This window comes from Simochromis diagramma, unplaced genomic scaffold (assembly GCF_900408965.1).
Source record: "Simochromis diagramma unplaced genomic scaffold, fSimDia1.1 OVJJ01000304.1, whole genome shotgun sequence".
Lineage (NCBI taxonomy): Eukaryota > Metazoa > Chordata > Actinopteri > Cichliformes > Cichlidae > Simochromis > Simochromis diagramma.
The window spans coordinates 4,085,178-4,107,228 of record NW_024387030.1 but is presented as its reverse complement, the minus strand read 5'-3'; the positions used below and the strand labels follow the sequence as shown (position 1 = coordinate 4,107,228).

Below are 22,051 nucleotides of genomic sequence, written 5' to 3'. Positions count from 1 at the left end.
CTTAAAGAGGAACCTGCTGAACATACATAATTCAAAAGTAAGACAAATTTTATAACAATTTAAATACACTTATAACACTAGCACTGTATGATACCAATTTAAAATGCAATTAACATGTTGATGGTATTACCTGAAACTAGAATACATTCAAAATAAATACTTAGGAGTAGAATTATCATGATGTCTTGCTATGAAAGATGTTCTCAGTTGTACTGATTATTTCCAACTGTCTGATGAAGAAACTGTCATTTAGTGGGAGGAGTCTTAAACAAATCCACACTACTGGTTCAGTGTAAAAGTCACAGATAGCCTAGCATCATACGCCAAGAAGTGTTTCAGGTGCTACAAGCTGTAGGCTGTGAGATCAACAGATGGTCATTGATAGCAGTGCTTTATCTTTTTGAGAAACTAATACCATGTTAATGTGAATGAAAACAAACTAACAAAAACAAAACAAAACACAACAACAATGATCAGCTTGAAGACTTTACACAAAACGACCTATTTGTTAAAGCTTTTCACATAAGTACAACTTAGCTAATGGATAATGATATATGAAAGAACTGTCACGGTCCTCGGTCTGCAACCCAGTGTTTTGTGTTGCTGGTTTACGTTTTCCTCTTTGAATTATGGTTTGCTGTTATATTTATTGTTGCTGGTTTCAAGGTTTCTGTTCTGGTTCTGCGCCTCATGTTGCCATGTCTCAGAGTCAAGTCTGCATCTGTCTTGTATTTTGTGTTTTACTTTTGAGTTCTCACATCCCGTGTTCAGTGTTTTGAGTTTTGCTTCTGATTAAGTTCAACTGTGTCCACTTCTGTGTTCCATCTCCCGGATTACCTCTTGTCTCCTGTTGCTCCTGTTGTTGTCATGTTATCAATCTTCTGCGATTTGTTCAGTGTTCTTCTCTCTAGTTCATAGTTATGCCTTTGTTTGTACATGGTTCTAAATTTATGTAACCCAGCAATAAAGCTGCAGTTGAGTTTGCGTCTGTCTCCGGCGTCTTGCAGTAATCTGATCTTTCTGTGACCAACATTGGTTATAATGGTAGATTCCAGGTGTGAGAGGCTGTAATAAACAGATTAAGAACACATGTTTGATAGGTTTTTGTATTGAGGTGCAGTGATGTGCACCACTGTGGTAACTAGCAGCACAGAAGTACACTCCACTGCTGCTCAGTTCAAATTCCTTAATCGTTAATATGCAGTTCTTGTGCTGCCTTGCATCCCCATCAATTGTTACATTCACTCCAGGTTCTGGATAACTTTTATCATAATACATGTATCCAAGCAATAGTAGCTGTTTCTCTGACTGCTTGTACCAGAGGATTTGGTTATAGCTTGAAATACTGTGTGAGCAGTGGATTTTTGCTTCTTCCCCATTTGTGTAAATGTTTGCTGGAGTCTGGTTGACTTGATCACTGTCAGAGGAACCTGCTAAACAGACACCAACCAAAAATAAGACACAATCCATAAGTATAAGCCTTAAAATGATCTAAATTATAAAATATAGATAAACAGATATACAGGATTATTATAGCATTGCACCCTACTAAAATATAGTGAAGATATTCATGGCTTTACCTGAAACCAGAATACAGCTAAAATTAATAGTTAGAAGTAGAATAATCATGATTTGCTATGACAGATGTTCCCAGGTATGGTGATTTCCAATCTTTTTTCTTCTGAATAAACTCCCTTTTAAGCAAGCCATCACTCAGGAGGTGGAGTCTTATTATATCCTCAGCTTAGTTTTGTTTTCATCACTGTGTCAGCTGTTGCCACAAATTCACACAACTGATTCAGCATAAAAGACAAAGATATGCTGCCACCTTATGACAGGAGGTTTTAAAGGTGCTGTGAGACAAAGAGATGGAAACTGGAGTTTGAGAAGATTAAGTATTGATGAGCAGTAATATGAAGCACTGTTGTAATTTCAAGAGTTTTTCAACGCAAAGAAATGGGATATTCTTCAGTGGCCAAGTCACGTGATCTTGACCAAAAAGGCCAGTTTTTTCATTATTTAATGCCAAACTAAAGGCATGAAGAACCACAAAGAAGCTCACTTTAAGGTGGCTGCAGTAAAGGCCTAACAGAGAATCTGAAGCAAGGACATGCAGCATTTGTTTATGCCTATGTAGAACAGAGGCAAAGCTTTTAAAATTGTACTTATAATTTTAAAGTATCCCTTATCCATTTACCTTTGAGCCTCTGAAATTTGGATACTGTGTATAGAAGAAGACAGTTATTTCCTGAACATTTAAAGTAGCACTTTATTTAAACCTCTTGACCCGAATCTGAAAGTCTGAACTTCAATCACAGATTGTTTGATTATAAGATGATGAGACAGCCTTTATTTGTCAGTTGCAGCTGCCCACAACCGAGATGACAGACTTTGCCGACCATACATACAATACACAAACATCACAGTGGGGAGACATGTCAGGCTAGGTAGCAAGGGGAAAAAAACATCAAACACACTTACATGTACACACAGACAGGTATTCTCTGTTCACACACATGCCTGTTTAAGATTCCATATGTTAATGCAACTATGCATATTCATGTAACCACAATAAAAGGAGCGCTACGCTAAAGTCTGGCTGAGAGTCTGATGGAGTTCAAGTGGACAGAACAACACTTGACCATAGTTAGCTTCCCGCGCGCGAGATTGCACAAAGAGTTCTGCCTGGTGTCTTATGTTTTGCTAGTTGCAGTAGGTTGTCTCGGTTGTTCCAGCAATATGTTTGTGCCTAGATAAACCTAACGACTGTTCTAAAATATGTTGAACATATTCATGTTATTACCTTAAACTAGGGTGTTAGGATAGATGCTGAGGAGTAGAATGATCATGATGATCTCACTTGGTTTGATTATTTCTCCCATTGAAGAATCTTTCTCATGCACAGACTTTCATTCAGCAGGTGGAGTCTTATTATACCCCAAGGTTATTACCATAAACATCAGTATGTCAATAACTATTACAAATTCACACTCCTAGTTCAGTATATAATTATGAGCAAGGATATATGCTGCCACCTTATGACAGGAAATGTTAAAGATGCAAGGGGACGTGTGCAAGCAAGAAAACGATCATGATGTTGTTTTGCTTGAATGAATGAACAATCTACTTGTTATTGTGTTTCCATCTTAATTTATGCTGGTATCTATCTATTGTTTTGAAGCTGGTAAGCAGTGTGAGGTCATTAAAAGTCCTACTGAGCAAATATTTATTTAGCCATACAATATAACCAGCAAATTAATGAGCAAAAGTAATAACACAATTTAAATTTACAAAAACCTTTAACTTTAAACTACCATAACACTTTCAACATAGTGTTTATCGAGAGAAATGTCTTTTTACTTGTTTGATAATCGGTACAGTAAACTTAAAAAAATGTCACAGACTCAACACAGTAAGGTGTAAATGATACATGTGGGGAGGTTGTGTCATTGTTTTTAATAACAGGATATGACAGCTTAAATGTTGCTTTGCTGCTCATGAGGAACCTTCTATTATAATATCTGATATTTGTGAGACCAACATTGGTTATAATGGCTGATTCCAGGTGTGTGAGGCTGTGAGCTTCAATGCAGATATAAAAAATGTGTTTGATAGGTTTTTGTATTGAGGTGCAGTGATGTGCACCACTGTGGTGACTAGCAGCACAGAAGTACACTCCACTGCTGCTCACTTTGATATCCTTAATCGTTAATGTGCAGTTCTCGTTTTGATTTGCAGCCCCATCCATCGTCAAATTCACTCCTGGTTCTGGATTTCCTTTGTCATAAAGCATGTATCCGAGAAATTGTAGCTGTTTTTCTGACTGCTTGTACCAGAGGATTCGGTTATAGCCTGAAATACTGTGTGAGCAGTAGATTTTAGCATCTTCTCCTTTTGTATAAATATTAGGTGGAGTCTGGTGAACTTGGTCACTGAAAGAAGAAGCTGATGAAAAGACATCAAACAAAAGTAATACACATTATATAAGAATTATAGAATGCAGCTTAAAGTTATGTCAGTCACATTGTATAATAGTGTTCTAAAATATACTGAACATATCGATGATATTACCTGAAACTAGGATGTTAAGATAGATGCTGAGGAGTAGAATGATCATGTTGACTGGATAATCTCATCTGTGTTGATTATTTCTTTTCAGTGAAGAAACTTTCTCATGAGCATTCAGCAGGTGGAGTCTTATATATCCCAAGTTTATTAGCATAAACCTCAGTATGTCAATAACTATTGCAAATTCACATTCCTGGTTCAGTATAAAATTCTGAGCTAGGATATATACTGCCACCTTATGAGAGGAAATATTAGAGGTGCAAGGGGGTGTGAGCAGGCAAGAAAAAGATCATGATGTTGTGTTTTTTGTCTAAATGAACAATCTACTCGTTATTGTAATTCCATCTTAATCTGTGCTGGTATTTAACTATTGTTAAAGCTGGTCTTTTATTAAAGAAAGTGTTATTTAAGTTATAAAACAGCTTTAGGTTGTTTACAGTCCAGCACTGAGATGGTATTCATGTAGCCTTACAATATAACCAGCAAATTTACAGTTTCCTTTTCTTTGAACGTTAATAACAGAATTTTTTTTTTCATAAAAACACCTTTAATGGTAAACGATGTAATGATGTCATCATACAATGTATTGAGAGACGTGTCATATCATTAATTTGGTTGTATTACATAACAGAAAAAAAGTTTTTGAAAATTGAATATGAAAAAATATTAACTTAAACAGTAAACTTAGAAAAGTGTCACAGACTCAACTCAGCAAGGTGAAAATGATACATGTGGGGAAGTTAGTTCATTGCTTTTAACAACAGGGTGTGGCAGCTTAAATGCTGCTCACGGGGGACCTTTCATTATAATATGTGATATTTGTGAGAGCAACACTGGTTTTAATGGCTGATTCCAGGTGGGAGAGGCTTTGAGCTTCAATACAGATATTAAAAAAAAGTGTTTGGTATGTTTTTGTATTGTGGTTCAGTGATGTGCAGCACTGTGGTAACTAGCAGCACAGAAGTACACTCCACTGCTGCTCACTTTGAGATCTTTAATCGTTAATGTGCAGTTCTCTCCTTTTTCTGCACCCCCATCTATCTTTACGTTCACTCCTGTCTCTGGAGTACCTGTGCCAAAACGCAGGTATCCAAGTAATTGTAGCTGTTTCTCTGACTGCTTGTACCAGAGGATTTGGTTATAGTCTTGAATGCGGTGTGAGCAGTAGATTTTAACTTCTTTTTCTTTTGTGTGAATATTAGCTGGAGTCTGGTCGACTTTATCACTTGAAGAGGAACCTGCTGAACAGACATCAAACAAAAATAAGACACAATCCATAAGAATAGACGAAAAGTTCTGTTAAAAATGAAGCTTTATGTTGTGACAGTAACGTTTTATTTTATTATTATGAAATATATTTATCACCAATGGCATTACCTGAAGCTAGAATATATTTAAAATAGATGCTTAGGAGTAAAATAATCATGATGCCTTGGTGTGACAGATGTTCCCAGGTATGGTGATTTCCAATCTTTCTTTTTCTGAGAAAACTCCCTTTTAAGCTAACCATCACTCAGGAGGTGGAGTCTTATTATATCCTCAGCTCAGTTTTGTTTTCATTGTGTCAGCCATGACCACAAATTCACACAATGGCTTCAGCGTAAAAGTCAATGACATACTGCCACCTTATGACAGGTTTTAAAGGTGCTGTGAGACAAAGAGATGGAAACTGGAGTTTGAGAAGATTAAGTATTGATGAGCAGTAATATGAAGCACTGTTGTAATTTCAAGAGTTTTTCAATGCAAAGAAATGGGATATTCTTCAATGGCCAAGTCACGTGATCTTGACCAAAAAGGCCAGTTTTAAGAACCACAAAGAAGCTCACTTTAAGGTGGTTGCAATAGAGGCCTAACAGAGAATCTGAAGCAAGGACATGCAGCATTTGTTTATGCCTATGTAGAATAGAAGCAGTCATTGCAAAGGCTTTCAAATTGTACTTACATTTTAAAGTATCCCTTATTCAGTTAGTTTTTAGCCTCTGAAAATTTAATACTGTGTATAGAAGAAGACAGTTATTTCCTGAACATTTAAAGTAGCACTTTTATTAAACCTCGTGACCTGAATCTGAAATTCTGAACTTCAATCACAGATTGTTTGAATATAACTCTATTGTAGTGCTATACAGAGAGAAGAAAACATATCATTGACTAAATATTTATATTCCGAACTGAAACACATGAGATTTTTAGTTGAGATTTAGTTCATGGTAAATATTGGGTATATCAGACATATTTAATGTTGGAGGTTGCTCTTTACAACCTGCAGTTTAAATGTTGCGTTGGTGCTCAAAATGAAACTTTTCCCATATCTGATTGTTGTGAGACCAACATTGGTATTAATGGCTGATTCCAGGTGTGAGGGGTTGTGAGCTTTTAATAGAAATATTTTTTTAAAATGCACCTGGGAGGTTTTTGTACTGAGGTAGAATGATCTGCAGCGCTGTGGGAGCTCGCAGCACAGAAGTACACTCCACTGCTGCTCACTTTGAGATCCTTGATCGTTAATGTGCAGTTCTCACCTTTATTTGCACCCCCATCTATTGTCACATTCACTCCTGTCTCTACAGAACTTTTGCCTAAGTACATGTATCCAAGATACTGTAGTTCTTTGTTTGACTGCTGATACCAGAGGATCTGGTAAAAGCTTTGAACACTGTGTGAGCAGTGGATTTTAGCTTCTTCTCCATTTGTGTAAATGTTAGCAGGAGTCTGGTCGACTTGATCACTGAAAGAGGAAGCTGCTGAAAATAGATAATTATAAAGAAAGAAACAATACATAAGAATAATAAAAGGCAGCTTAAAGTTATGTAAGTAACAATGTATAATACTGTTCTAAAATAAATTGAACATATTCATGGTTTTACCTGAAACTAGGATGTTAGCATAGATGCTGAGGAGTAGAATGATCATGATGATCTCAGTTGTGTCGATTATTTCTCATCAATGAAGAAACTTTCTCATGAGCAAACTGTCGTTCAGCAGGTGGAGTCTCATTATATCTTAAGCTTATTATCATAAACATCAGTGTGTCAAAAGCTATTACAAATGTACATCTTTGCTCAGTATAGAATTTTGAGCAAGGATATATACTGCCACCTTATGAGAGGAAATACTAAAGGTGCAAAGGGGTGTGATCAGGCAAGAAAACAATCATGAAGTTGTGTTTTCTGACTGAATGAACATAAGTGTACTTGCTTTTGTGTTTCCATCTTAATCTATGCTGGTATCTACCTATTTGTTGAAACTGTCAAGCAGTGTGAGGTCATTAAAAGTCCAGCACTGAGCCAATATTTATTTAGCCATACAATATAACCAGCAAATGAATGAACAAAAGTAATAACACAATTTCATTTCACAAAAACCTTAATTGTAAACTACCATAACACTTTCAACAGAGTTTGTTGAGAAAATTATCTTATCACACATTTGACTGTATTAGATGATAATAGGAAAAGAAGAGATTTTTTTTAAGAAGTTAAAAACATTTTTAAGTTACAGTAAGGTGAAAATGATACATGTGGGGAGGTTGTGTCATTGTTTTTAATAACAGGATATGACAGCTTAAATGTTGCTTTGCTGCTCATGAGGAATCATGTGCAACATTGGTTATAATGGCTGATTCCAGGTGTGTGAGGCTGTGAGCTTCAATGCAGATATTAAAAAATGTGTTTGATAGGTTTTTGTATTGAGGTGCAGTGATGTGAAGCACTGTGGTGACTAGCAGCACAGAAGTAGATGCCACTGCTGCTCACTTTGAGATCTTTGATTGTTAAAGTGCAGTTCTCTTTTTCATTTGCACCCCCATCCATTGTTACATTCACTCCTGGTTCTGGATTACCCTTGTCATAACTCATGTATCCGAGAAACTGTAGCTGTTCTTCTGACTGCTTGTACCAGAGGATTGTGTAATAGCCTGAAATACTGTGTGAGCAGTAGATTCTTGCTTTGTCTTCTTTTGTGTAAATATCAGGTGGAGTCTGGTGAACTTGATCACTGAAAGAGGAAGCTGCTGAAAAGACACGAACCAAAAGTAATACACGATATATATAAATTCTAAAATGCAGCTTAACCTTATGCCACTAACATTGTATAATACTGTTCTAAAATATATTGAACATATTCATGATATTACCCGAAACTAGGATGTTAAGATAGATGCTGAGGAGTAGAATGATCATATTGACTGGACAATCTCAGTTGTGTTGATTATTTCTTTTCTTTTCAATGAAGAAGCTTTCACATGAGCTGTCATTCAGCAGGTGGAGTCTTATATATATCCCAAGGTTATTACCATAAACATCAGTATATCAGTAACTATTACAAATTCACATTCCTGGTTCAGCATGCAATTCTGAGCAAGGATATATGCTGCCACCTTATGACAGGAAATGTTAAAGATGCAAGGGGATGTGAGCAAGCAAGAAAACGATCATGATGTTGCCAGTTTAGCTCAGTGGGTGAGCAGGAAACCAGATGCTGCATGGCCGGAGAGCAGCAGTCCACTGAGCCAATATTTATTCAGCCATACAATATAACCAGGAAATTAATGAACAACAGTAATTACACAATTTCATTTGTAAAATACCATAATAGTAGTGTTTATTAAGAGAAATATCTTATCACTCATTTGGTTGTATTAGATGATAATAGGGGGGAAAAAAGTTTTTTTACAGTAAATTTAAAAATTGTCACAGCGTCAAGTCAGTAAAGTGAAAATGATACATGTGGGGAGGTTGTGTCATTGTTTTTAATAACAGGATATGACAGCTTAAATGTTGCTTTGCTGCTCATGAGGAACCTTCTATTATAATATCTGATATTTGTGAGACCAACATTGGTTATAATGGCTGATTCCAGGTGTGTGAGGTTGTGAGCTTCAATGCAGATATTAAAAAATTGTGTTTGATAGGTTTTTGTATTGAGGTGCAGTGATGTGCAGCACTGTGGTAACTAGCAGCACAGAAGTACACTCCACTGCTGCTCACTTTGAGATCCTTTGATTGTTAAAGTGCAATTCTTATGTTGTCTTTGCATCCCCGTCCATCATCACATTCACTCCAGTTTCTGGATTTCCTTTGTCATTAAGCATGTATCCGAGAAATTGTAGCTGTTTTTCTGACTGCTTGTACCAGAGGATTTGGTAATAGCCTGAAATACTGTGTGAGCAGTAGATTTTTGCTTGGTCTTCTTTTGTGTAAATATTAGGTGGAGTCTGGTGAACTTGATCACTGAAAGAGGAACCTGCTGGAAAGACACAAAACAAAAGTAATAAACATTGTATAAAAATTCTAAAATGCAGCTTAAAGTTATGTCAGTATCATTGTATAATACTGTCCAAAAATATTGTGAACATATCCATGTTATTACCTGAAACTAGGATGTTAGCATAGATGCTGAGGAGTAGAATGATCATGATGATCTCACTCGTGTCGATTATTTCTCCCAATGAAAAAACTTTCTCATGCACAGACTTTCATTCAGCAGGTGGAGTCTTATTATACCCCAAGGTTATTATCATAAACATCACTGTGTCTATAACTATTACAAAGTTGCACTCCTGGTTCCGTATGCAATTCTGAACAAAGGTATATGCTGCCACCTTATGAGAGGAAATGTTAAAGGTGCAAGGGGATGTGAGGAGACAAGAAAATGAAGAAAATGATGTTGTGTTTTCTGACTGAATGAACATCAATCTACTTGTTATTGTGTTTCCATCTTAAACTATGCTGGTATTTAACTATTGCTAAAGCTGGTATTTTACCAAAGGTAGTGCTATTTAAGTTATAAAACAACTTAAGATCATTAATCTCCAGCACTGAGCTGGTATTCATGTAGCTATACAACACAATCATCAAATTTATAGTTTCTTTAGAAAGTTAATAACACAGTTTCTTTTCACAGAAACCTTAACTGTAAACTACCATAACACCTTCTTCACAGAGTGTTTATTGAGGGAAATAGCTTATTAATTTGGTTGTATTAGATAACAGAACAATATAATTATTTTTCAATCAGATATTAAGATACTGGAAACTTAAAAAAAAAAAGTAATAGAATCAACCTGGCAAGGTGAAAATGATACATGTGGGCAAGTTATGTCATTGCTTTTTATAACCTGATGTAGCAGGTTAAATATTGCTTTGCTACTCACGGGGAACCCTATATTATAATATCTGATATTTGTGAGAGCAACATTGGTTATAATGGCTGATTCCAGGTGTTTGAGGCTGTGAGCTTCAATACAGATATCAAAAAATGTGTTTGATAGGTTTTTGTATTGAGGTGCAGTGATATTCAGCACTGTGGTAACTAGCAGCACAGAAGTACACTCCACTGCTGCTCACTTTGAGATCTTTGAGCGTTAATGTGCAGTTCTCTTTTTCATTTGCACCACCATCTATCGTTACGTTCACTCCCGTCTCTGGAGTAACTGTGGCAAAACGCAGGTATCCAAGTAATTGTAGAGTTTTCTCTGACTGCTTGTACCAGAGGATTTGGTTATAGGTTGGAATACTGTGTGAGCAGTAGATTTTAGCATCTCCTCCTGTTGTGTAAATATTAGTTGGAGTCTGGTAGACTTGAACACTGGAACCTGCTGAAAAGACATCAAGTAAAATTAATACACATTATATGAAAATCATAAAATGCAACTTAAAGTTATGTCAGTAACATCGTGTAATACTATTCTAAAATATTTTGAAAATATCCATGATATTACCTGAAACTAGGATGTTAGCATAGATGCTGAGGAGAAGAATGATCATGATGTTCTCTGTTGCGTCGATCATTTCTCATCAATGAAGAAACTTTCTCATGAGAAAATGAGCAATCAACAGGTGGAGTCTTATTACGTCCTAAGTTTATTATAATGAATATCACTGTGTCAATAACTATTACAAATGCACACTCTTTGCTCAGTATACAATTCTGAGCAAGGATATATGCTGCCACCTTATGAGAGGAAATATTAAAGGTGCAAGGGGGTGTATGCAAGCAAGAAAATGATCATGATGGGATGCCAGTTTAGTTTAGTGAGTAAGCAGGCAACCAGATTCTGCATGTCCAGAGAGCAGCAGCCTGGGTCAGTGTCTGACCTCTGGGTCTTTTCATGCTTGTCTTCCCCCTTTGTTTCCCCCTGTTTTCCCATCATGCTGGTATTTAATTATTGTTAAAGCTGGTCTTTTACTGAAGGTAGTGGTATTAAAGTTATAAAACAGCTTAAGAACATTAAAGTACAGCACTGAACTGGTATTTATGTAGCTATACAATATAGCCCTCAAATTTACAGTTTACTTTTCTTTAAAAGTCAATAACACAGTTTCTTTTCACAAAAACCTTTAATTGCAAACTACCATAATGCCATCATCACAGAGTGTATTGAGAGAAATGTCTTATCATTAATTTGGTTGCATTAGTTAACAGAAAAAATAAGTTTATAATATGTGATATTTGTGAGACCAACATTGGTTATAATGGCTGATGCCAGGTGTGAGCTGCTGTACAGATACCCAAAAATGTGTTTGATAGGTTTTTGTATTGAGGTGCAGTGATGTGCAGCACTGTGGTAACTAGCAGCACAGAAGTACACTCCACTGCTGCTCACTTTGAGATCCTTGAGCGTTAATGTGCAGTTCTCTTCTTTTTCTGCACTCCCATCTATCGTTACATTCACTCCTGTCTCTGGAGTACTTGTGCCATAACGCAGGTATCCAAGTAATTGTAGCTGTTTCTCTGACTGCTTGTACCAGAGGATTGTGTCATAGTTTTGAATACGGTGTGAGCAGTAGATTTTAACTTCTTTATCTTTTGTGTGAATATTAGCTGGTGTCTGGTCGACTTTATCACTTGAAGAGGAACCTGCTGAACAGACAACAAACAAAAGTAAACACGATGTAAAAGAATAAATGAAAAATTATATATAAAATACAGCTTTATGTCATGACATTAATAATTTATATAACTGTTGTAAAATATATTTAACATCAATGACATTACCTGAAACTAGAATATATTTAAAATAGATGCTTAGGAGTAAAATAATCATGATGCCTGTGTGACAGATGTTCTCAGTGGTGCTGAATACTTCTGTCTTGTTTCATGAAAGTGTCTTTTAAGCAAATTGTGATCCAGTGGGTGGAGTGTTCTTTTATCTTGAACATTATTTGTTAAACAACATTGTGCCATTCACAACAGTGTGCAATTCAAAAGATATACTGCCACCTAATGACACAAAGTGTTACAGCTGCAAAGGGCTCTAAAGTGTGAGAAGAGATGAAAATCCATGTTTATTCACTGCAAAAACTCTAAATCTTACCAAGTATATTTCTCTTATTTCTAGTCAAAATTATCTCATTACACTTAAAATGAGACAATCAGCTAAAGGGCCACATTTCAGTAAGCTAAAGGAACTTGTTTCAAGACAGTGAATCTTAAAACTAGAAAAAAACTTGACAATTTTCACTTGTTTCATTGGCAGATTTTTCACTTAAGACAAGATATTTTAGCTTGAAATAAGTGAAAAAAAATCTGCCAATGAAACAAGTGAAAATTGTTTATGTTGTTTATCTTCATAGTACTAATGTTGAAATCAGAAATTGCAGATATTTTGTATATTAGAGGTTGATTTTTATGTCTGTATAACTTTAATGTCTATGTACAAATACGATGTTTTTGGCCATGCTGCTGTTGCCAGGTCCATCCTTTTATGATCCCAATGCACCGATGTTCTGATGGTTGTTCCAGCAGGATAAGGCGCCATGTCACAAATCGCAAAACTAAAACTAAAACTGTTTTCGTGTACATGACAGTACTACTGTACTTAAATGGCTTCTGTGGCTCCCAGGTCTCAGTCCAAAAGAGGAACTCTGGGATATAGTAGAACTAAAATTCACATGATGATTGGGCAACAACTGTGTGACGCTATCATATTAACATGAACCAACTAGTGATACCTGTGAGCATATTTGTGCCATCATAGTGCTCAAGTTGAATTTGAACACTGTAGATACTTTGAATATTGGAGGTTGCTTTCTATGGCAGGATGCGGTTTAAATGTTACGTTGATGCTCGTGTGGAACATTCTCTGGTGATATCTGATCTTTGTGGGACCAACACTGGTTATAGTGGCTGATTCCAGGTGTGAGGAGCTGTGAGCTACAATACAGATATCTTACAAAAACAAAAAAAAATTTGGTTTGTTCCGTTTTTGTATTGAGGTATAGTGACGTGCAGCACTGTGGTAATAGGCAGCACAGAAGTAGACTCCACTGCTGCTCACTTTGGGTTCCTTAATGATTAATGTGCAGTTTTTGCCTTTATCAGCATTTCCATCCATTGACACATTCACACCAGGCTCTGGATTATAGTTGTTTAAATACATGTATCCCAAAAACTGCAGCAGTTTTGCTGACTGTTTGTACCAGAGAATTGTGTCATAGTTTTGAATACTTTGTGAACAGTTGATTTTAACATCTTCTCCTTTTGTGTAAATATTAGCTGGAGTCTGGTGGACAGAGGAACCTGCTGAACAGACATCAACCAAAAGTGAGACACATCATATTAGAATAAACCATAAATATTAGCATTACTATAAAATGCAATTATACAGATATACAGTTTTAATAATAGCTTTGTATCATTTTAAAGTATAATAAAGAAATTCATTGTATTACCTGAAACTAGAATGTATTTAAAATGAAAGCTTAGGAGTAGAATAATCATGACGCCTTGCTGTGACAGATCTCCTCCGTTGTGCTGAGGAGACTCACTTTTCAGCAAATCATCATTCAGCAGGTGGAGTCGTATTATATCCTGAGCTTTGTGACCACCAGGTCGCACTGAACATTAATCTAGTTGATACTATGTTTCACTTTCATTATGTGGTAGCATTTGCATTATTGCTACCTCTGATGGAATTCTCTCATTAGGAAAACATGGACTATCTTTAAGTTGTGCTTTGTTTGAGTCCTTTCTCGTTTTGTTAAAACATTAAACCCGTTAAATTAGCCCTACACAACACTCGGTACAAACCTGTAATGTCATCATGTGAATAGAAGCAAAACAACAAAAGCCTGTCTTCATTTTATGATTTCCACAAAACCATTGAGTTTTCAAAGTGATATGCACAATCTGTGCTCACATTTGAATACAACATTACAGATATTTTAAATATTGGATTTTTTTTTTTAATATAACAGGATGTGGCAGTTTAAATATTCTATTTTAATATCTGATCTTTCTGTAACCAACTTTGGTTATAATGGCTGATTCCAGGTGTGAGATGCTGTGAGCGTTGATAGAGATTTAATACAGAAAAAATGTGTTTGATAGTTTTTGTATTGAGGTGCAGTGATGTGCAGCACTGTGGTAATAAGCAGCACAGAAGTACACTCCACTGCTGCTCACTTTGAGATATTTAATCGTTAATGTGCAGTTCTTGTGTTGTCTTGCATCCCCATCCATCGTCACATTCACTCCAGCCTCTGGATAACCCTTGTCATAGCGCATGTATCCAAGCAATTGTAGCTGCTTCTCTGACTGCTTGTACCAGAGAATTGTGTCATAGCTTTGAATACTGTGTGAGCAGTGCATTTTAACTTCTTCTTCTTCTTTTGCATAAACATTAAATGGAGTCTGGTTGACTTGGTCACTTACAGAGGAACCTGTTGAACAGACATCAACCAAAGATAATACAGATTATGCAAGATTAAGCCTTGAAATTATCTAAATTTAAAATGTATGTAAAAAAAAAATGCAGCTAAAGAGTTAAAATCTTAGCATTGCGTCATACTATAATACAATCAGCATATCCATGGCATTACCTGAAACAAGAAGAAGAAAGAAAAAAGACGAAAAAGTAATAGTTAAGAGTACAATAATCATGATTTGCTATGATAGATTTTCCCAGTTGTGCTGATCATTTGCACCCTTCTTTCTTTGTAATCTTCCTTTTGAGTGAGCTATCATTCAGCAGGCGGAGTCTATATCTTCAACTTAGCTTTGTAATCATCACTGTGTCAACCTTGACCACAAATTTACAAAACTGGTTCAGCGTTAAAGGTAAAGACATACTGCCCCCTTACGACGGGGCTCTGTTATGGTGTTTGGGAAGATTATGTACTGACGAGCAGTGATATGAACCCCTTTGCTAACTAGCAGTAAGGAAGCAAACTGCACTGATTTTAACAGTCTTTAGTTGATAAAGTACAGGTCCATTTAGCAGCTGCACTCACATCTGTAGAGTGAAGTTATTATTTTTGTCTGTTAAATCATGAACTGCTACAATGTTGACATTGATACACTTGCTGTAGGTTTATATGTGTACACAACCATGCTGTATTTCAAGCCAAACAGGCGATTAAAGTGCAGACTTTCAGCTTTATTTCAAGGGGCTTAGTAAAGAAAATGCCCAAAGTGGTCAAATTAACAGTCTGGTACATTGTTAGAAGGAGGGAATGTATCTCAGCAACATGAAAAGGCCTGAATGACCACAGAAGACAACAAGTAAATTTAAGACGCACCGTTTAAACTTTTCCAGAAACAATCTAAAGGAGGCCACACAGTTGTGAAAAAAATGTTTGGACAGATAAATAAAAGGTGATGGGAAAATAAAAATATGGAGCAGGAGAGAAACCACTCCTTATCTGTCATGGTCCTGGTTGGGACCCAACATTTTGTATTTATTGTGATTGTTTCTTCTGCATTTAAGAGGTTATTTTAATTCAAGCTCTGTATTTCTTAATCTTGAGTTTAGTTCTTTCTCGTACCTTTGAGTTTTATCTATATTTCTGGTTAATGATTTATTGTTTAATCATATTTGTCTCCTTTCTTGTCCTCAGCATCTCCTGTGAGAGTCAGTCTTGTCTAAATTGTTTTTTACCTCTCTGTCTCCACGGTTATTTCCCTGTTTAGATCTGTCAAGTTTATTTGTCTTAATCTTACATCCTGTTTTATTTTGATAGTCCCGTGTCCCATGTGCATTATGTTCAGTTTTTCTTCCCCTGTCTCCAAGAGTCCCACTAATAAACGACAGCTGAAGGTGGCTGCAGTAAAGGCCAAGCAGAGCATCTCAACGTAAGACACGCAGCATTTGATGATGTGAAATCAGGTACTATGTATAGAACAAGACTGTAACAGCGCCTTTGTTTAATCTCTTGAATTAAATCAGAAAGCCACTTCACTTAAATCCCACTTGATTGTTTATTGAAAATGTAGTATGGTGGCATACAGAAAAATTGCAAAAGTAGTAAAAAAGTATTTACATCCCAACCTGAAAGACGTGGGATTTTGAGTTGTGATAGTATTCATGGTAAAACAGAGATATGTCAGACATTTTTATCACTTGAAGAGGAATCTGCTGAACAGACACCAACCAAAAATAAGACCCAAATATTTAAATACAAACAAAATATTACATGAAAAATTGTGGCATAAAATATATAAAATATATTTAACACGTTCATGACATTACCTGTAACTAGATTACATTTAAAATAAATGCAGAGGACTAGAATAATCATGATGCCTTGCTATGACAGATGTTCTCAGTTGTGTCAATTACGTCTAACTTCTCTTATGTCAATTCATCACTCGGGGGGTGGAGTCCTATTATATCCTGAGGTTTATTTTTATCTAAAGGATTGTGCCATTCACAACCACCAGTTCACACACCTGGTTCAGTGAGAAACTCAAAGATATACTGCCACCTTATGACAGGACATGAGAGGACATGCACCACAACCAAGGTTATACTGGTAGAGGAAACTCTCCTGTTAATTACAGAGACCCAACCAACCAAGTTTCTTCGTCTTATTCAGTGTATTTAAAATAATTAAATCACTAATTTTCTAGTACTTTATGAAATATAAGTCTTGAGTATTTTTATGGTTAAACATCTAAAACTTAAATAATATATCATAAAATGTTTTGTTTTTTCTTCTTTAAGCTGTTGCATTCATAGTCAGCAGCCAATAATAATCCTCTACAGATGTATTTGCAATTAGAGATTGGCCTCTATTAATATCTTATCACTCATTTGGTTGTATTAGATGATAATAGGAAACAAATATATTTTTTATGATGTTAAAAAATATTTTAAGTTACAGTAAACTTAAAAAATTGTCACAAACTTAAGTCAGTAAGGTGAACATGATACATGTAGGAAGGTTGTGTCATTGTTTTTAATAACAGGATATGACAGCTGAAATGTTGCATAGTTGTTTATAGGGAACCTTCTGTTATAATATCTGATCAACATTGGTTTTAATGGCTGACTCCAGGTGTGAGGCTGTATTAAAAAGATTAAGAACATAAGTTTGATAGGTTTTTGTATTGAGGTTCAGTGATGTGAAGCACTGTGGTAACTAGCAGCACAGAAGTACACTCCACTGCTGCTCAGTTCAATGTCGTCCTTAATTGTTAATGTGCAGTTTTCTTTTACATTTGCACCCCCATCCATCGTCACATTAACTCCAGGCTCTATAGTACCTTTACCTAAAAATAAAAATCCGAGCAACTGTAGAGTTTCCTCTGACTGCTTGTACCAGAGAATTGTGTTATAGCTTTGAATACTGTGTGAGCAGTTGATTTTAGCTTCTTCTCCTGTTGTGTAAATGTTAGCTGGAGTCTGGTCGACTTGATGACTGACAGAGGAACCTGTTGAAAAGACAAGAATTATAAAATGCAGCTTAAAGTTATGTCAGTAACATTGTATAATACTATTATAAAATATATTGAACATATCCACTGCGTTACCTGAAACTAGGATGTTAGCATAGATGCTGAGGAGTAGAATGATCATGATGATCTTAGTTGTGTCGATTATTTCTCATCAATGAAGAAACTTTCTCATGAGCAAACTATCATTCAGCAGGTGGACACTTATTATGTCCTGAATTTACTATCATGAACATCACTGTGTCAAAAACTATTACAAATGCGCACTCTTTGCTCAGTATAGAATTCTGAGCAAGGATATATGCTGCCACCTTATGAGAGGAAATGTTAAAGGTACAAGGGGGTGTGAACAGGCAAGAAAATGATCATGATGTTGTGTTTTCTGACTGAATGAACATCAATCTACTTGTTATTGTGTTTCCATCTTAATCTATGCTGGTATCTACCTGTTGTTAACACTGTCACAACTGGTCTTTTACCAAAGGTAGCGATATTTAAGTTATAAAACAGCTTTAGGTTTTTTACACTCCAGCACTGAGCTGGTATTCATGTAGCTTTACAATATAACCAGCACATTTACAGTTTCCTTTTCTTTGAACGTTAATAACCGTTTCTTTTACAAAAACCTTTAATGGTAAACTATCGTAATGGCGTCATCATAGAGTGGGGTTTTTTTTCAGAGAAATTAATGTATGCATGTGTTAATGTATTAGATCTTTATTAAGTATTAAGTCTTTAGTAATGGGTTGATTAAAAGCATTCAAGATTACAGGAAACCAACAAAAACTATTTAGAGATTATAGAGACTCGACTCAATGTGAAAACAAAGAGAAAATGACATATACGGGAAATTTATGATGACATGTTCCCCCCAATGAAATCAGACAATTTTAATATTAAAGAGTGCTTTTTTATCACAGGATGTGGCAGCTTAAATGTTTCATTGCTACTCATAGGGAGGCTTCTATTATAATATCTGATATTTGTGAGACCAACATTGGTTATAATGGCTGACTCCAGGTGTGAGAGGCTGTGAGCTGTAATATAGAGATATAGAGAAAAACAAGTGTGTTTGATAGGTTTTTGTATTGAGGTGCAGAGATGTGCAGCACTGTGGTAACTAGCAGCACAGAAGTACACTCCACTGCTGCTCAGTTCGAATTCCTTAATCGTTAATCTGCATTTCTCTTTTACATTTGCAGCCCCATCTATTGTCACATTCACTCCAGGTTCTGGATAACCTGTGCCAAAACGCAGGTATCCAAGCAACTGTAGAGTTTCCTCTGACTGCTTGTACCAGAGGATTGTGTCATAGCTTTGAATACTGTGTGAGCAGTAGATTTTAACTTCTTCTCCTGTTGTGTAAATATTAGCTGGAGTCTGGTTGACTTGATCACTTGAGGAGGAAACTGTTGAACAGACACCAATAAAAGTAAGACACAGTACCAATGAAGAATTACATCATACAATGTGGCATACAGTCATAACAGTAGCAGTGTATAATACTCAAAGAACTATATAATATAATGCATTTAAAGCACTCTTGACATTACCTGTGACTAGATTACATTTAAAATAGATGCTGAGGAGTAGAATAATCATGATGCCTTGCTGTGACAGATGTTCTCAGTTGTGTCGATTACATCTAACTTCTCTTATGTCCGCCTCTTATGAGCAGATCATCATTCAGTGGGTGGAGTCCTATTATAGTCTGAGGTTTATTTTCATATACAGGATTGTGCCATTCACAACCACCAATTCACATACCTGGTTGGTTGTGAAACTTAAAGATATACTGCCACCTTATGACAGGAAATGTTACAGGTGTCTTGAGCTGTGAGAAGAATAGATGAAAACTTCAGAGGGATATTTTTGTATTAAGCTGCAGGATTATGAAGCAGCTGTAGTAATTAAGAAGCACAGAAGTATATTGCAAAGGCAATGATGAATTCAACATCAGTCTAAATGGTGCTGTGTTTCAATCTTATTTTAAGTTAATGTAACCCTGATTTTTGGTTGTGGTAGACTGTTTTCCAGACTCTCCAGGCTGTGGGTGTATTGCTATAGTTTAAAATGCTTAGAAATTATCTAAAATAAACACCAACATAGCAGGACTGAACATTTTACATCAACTCTGCAATGCACAAGGCACAAGGACCTGTCACACCATAAACAGTCCCACCGTAAACACTGGGTAAGAACCAAAGTGACCTTACAAAATGCCATAAGAAATAACTTGAATATTATACATAAAATTATAAATTTAAGTAAGTGACAATAAAGTAATTACTAATTTATAATAAAATAAAAGGGTAAAATCATAAAATAACATTGCAAAATCTAGTATGCAACATAAATTTACATTATAATCCACACAAATTAAACACACCCTAAAAAGAAATACATGTGCAATCACCAAGGTTACACTAGGAGAGGAAACTCTCCTGTTAATGACACAGACCAAACCATTCAACTTCCCGTCTGCAGCTCTATGGTCAAAAGCATACCACCCTTACACAACAGGAAGCAAATCATCACAAATCACCATTTGTTGTAGTAATTCAAAATGATTAAAGGTTTTATAATAGCTGTACATTTTAATGCAGTATAAGATGTTGGTTCATTAAAAGTCCAACACTAATTCAGAATTTTCAGGTCTGATTTCACAAATCTTTGAAAGTGAACTTGTTTCTTCATCTTAGTGAATGTATTTAAAATAATTAATCATTAGTTTTCTAGTATTGTATGAAACGTAAGTCTTGTGTATTTAAATGGTTAAACATCTAAAACTTAACTAATATATCTTAAAAAGTTGTTTTTTTTGTTTTAAACTGTTTTATTCATAGTCAAAAGCTAATAATAATCCCCTACAGATATATTTAACAATCGAGATTGGCCTCTATTACAGGAAGTGGCAGCTCAAATGTTGCATTGGTTTTTTTTATAAGGAACCTTTTGTTGTAATATCTGATCTTTGTGAGACCAACATTGGTTATAATGGCTGATTGCAGGTGTGAGAGGCTGTATTAAAAAGATTAAGAACACATATTTGATAGGTTTTTGTATTGAGGTGCAGTGATGTGCAGCACTGTGGTAACTAGCAGCACAGAAGTACACTCCACTGCTGCTCACTTTGAGATCCGTGATCGTTAATGTGCAATTTCTCTTTTACATTTGCAGCCCCATCTATTGTCACATTCACTCCAGGTTCTGGATAACCTGTGCCATAACGCAGGTATCCAAGCAACTGTAGAGTTTCCTCTGACTGCTTATACCAGAGAATTATTTCATAGCTTTGAATACTGTGTGAGCAGTAGATTTTAACTTCTTCTCCTGTTGTGTAAATATTAGCTGGAGTCTGGTTGACTTGATCACTTGAAGAGGAAACTGTTGAGCAGACACCAATAAAAGTAAGATACAATATATAATTACAAAACAAAATATTACATCAAAATTTGTGGCATAAAATTGTAAAAGGAGCAGTGTATAATACTCTCATCAAATATATTTAACACGTTCATGACATTACCTGTAACTAGATTACATTTAAAATAGATGCTGAGGAGTAGAATAATCATGATGCCTTGCTATGACAGATGTTCTCAGTTGTGTCAGATACGTCTAACTTCTCTTTTGCCTGCCTCTTATGAGTGGATCATCACTCGGGGGGTGGAGTCCTATTATATCCTGAGATTTATTTTTATCTAAAGGATTGTGCCATTCACAACCACCAGTTCACACACCTGGTTCAGTGAGAAACTCAAAGATATACTGCCACCTTATGACAGGACATGAGAGGACATGCACCCCAACCAAGGTTACACTAGTAGAGGAAACTCTCCTGTTAATTACAGAGACCCAACCAACCAAGTTTCTTCACCTTATTCAGTGTATTTAAAATAATTAAATCACTAATTTTCTAGTACTTTATGAAATATAAGTCTTGAGTATTTAAACTTAAATAATAATTCATAAAATGTTTTGTTTTTTCTTCTTTAAGCTGTTGTATTCATGGTCAGCAGCCAATAATAATCCTCTACAGATGTATTTGCAATTGGAGATTGGCTTCTATCTTATCACTCATTTGGTTGTATTAGATAATAATAGGAAAAAATATATATTTTTACAATGTTAAAAAATATTTTAAGTTACAGTAAACTTAAAAAATTGTCACAAACTTAAGTCAGTAAGGTGAACATGATACATGTAGGAAGGTTGTGTCATTGTTTTTAATAACAGGATATGACAGCTGAAATGTTGCATAGTTGTTTATAGGGAACCTTCTGTTATAATATCTGATCTTTGTGAG

General features: G+C 35.6%; 1 gene segment (V, D, J or C); it reads right to left on the bottom strand.

The window, feature by feature from the left end:
* Window positions 1-10,316: 10,316 nt before the first annotated feature.
* LOC120739737 lies at window positions 10,317-10,930 on the bottom strand. The segment is given in 2 exon segments: window positions 10,317-10,663; window positions 10,787-10,930. Coding segments are annotated over 2 exon segments (417 nt in total).
* Window positions 10,931-22,051: the final 11,121 nt, after the last annotated feature.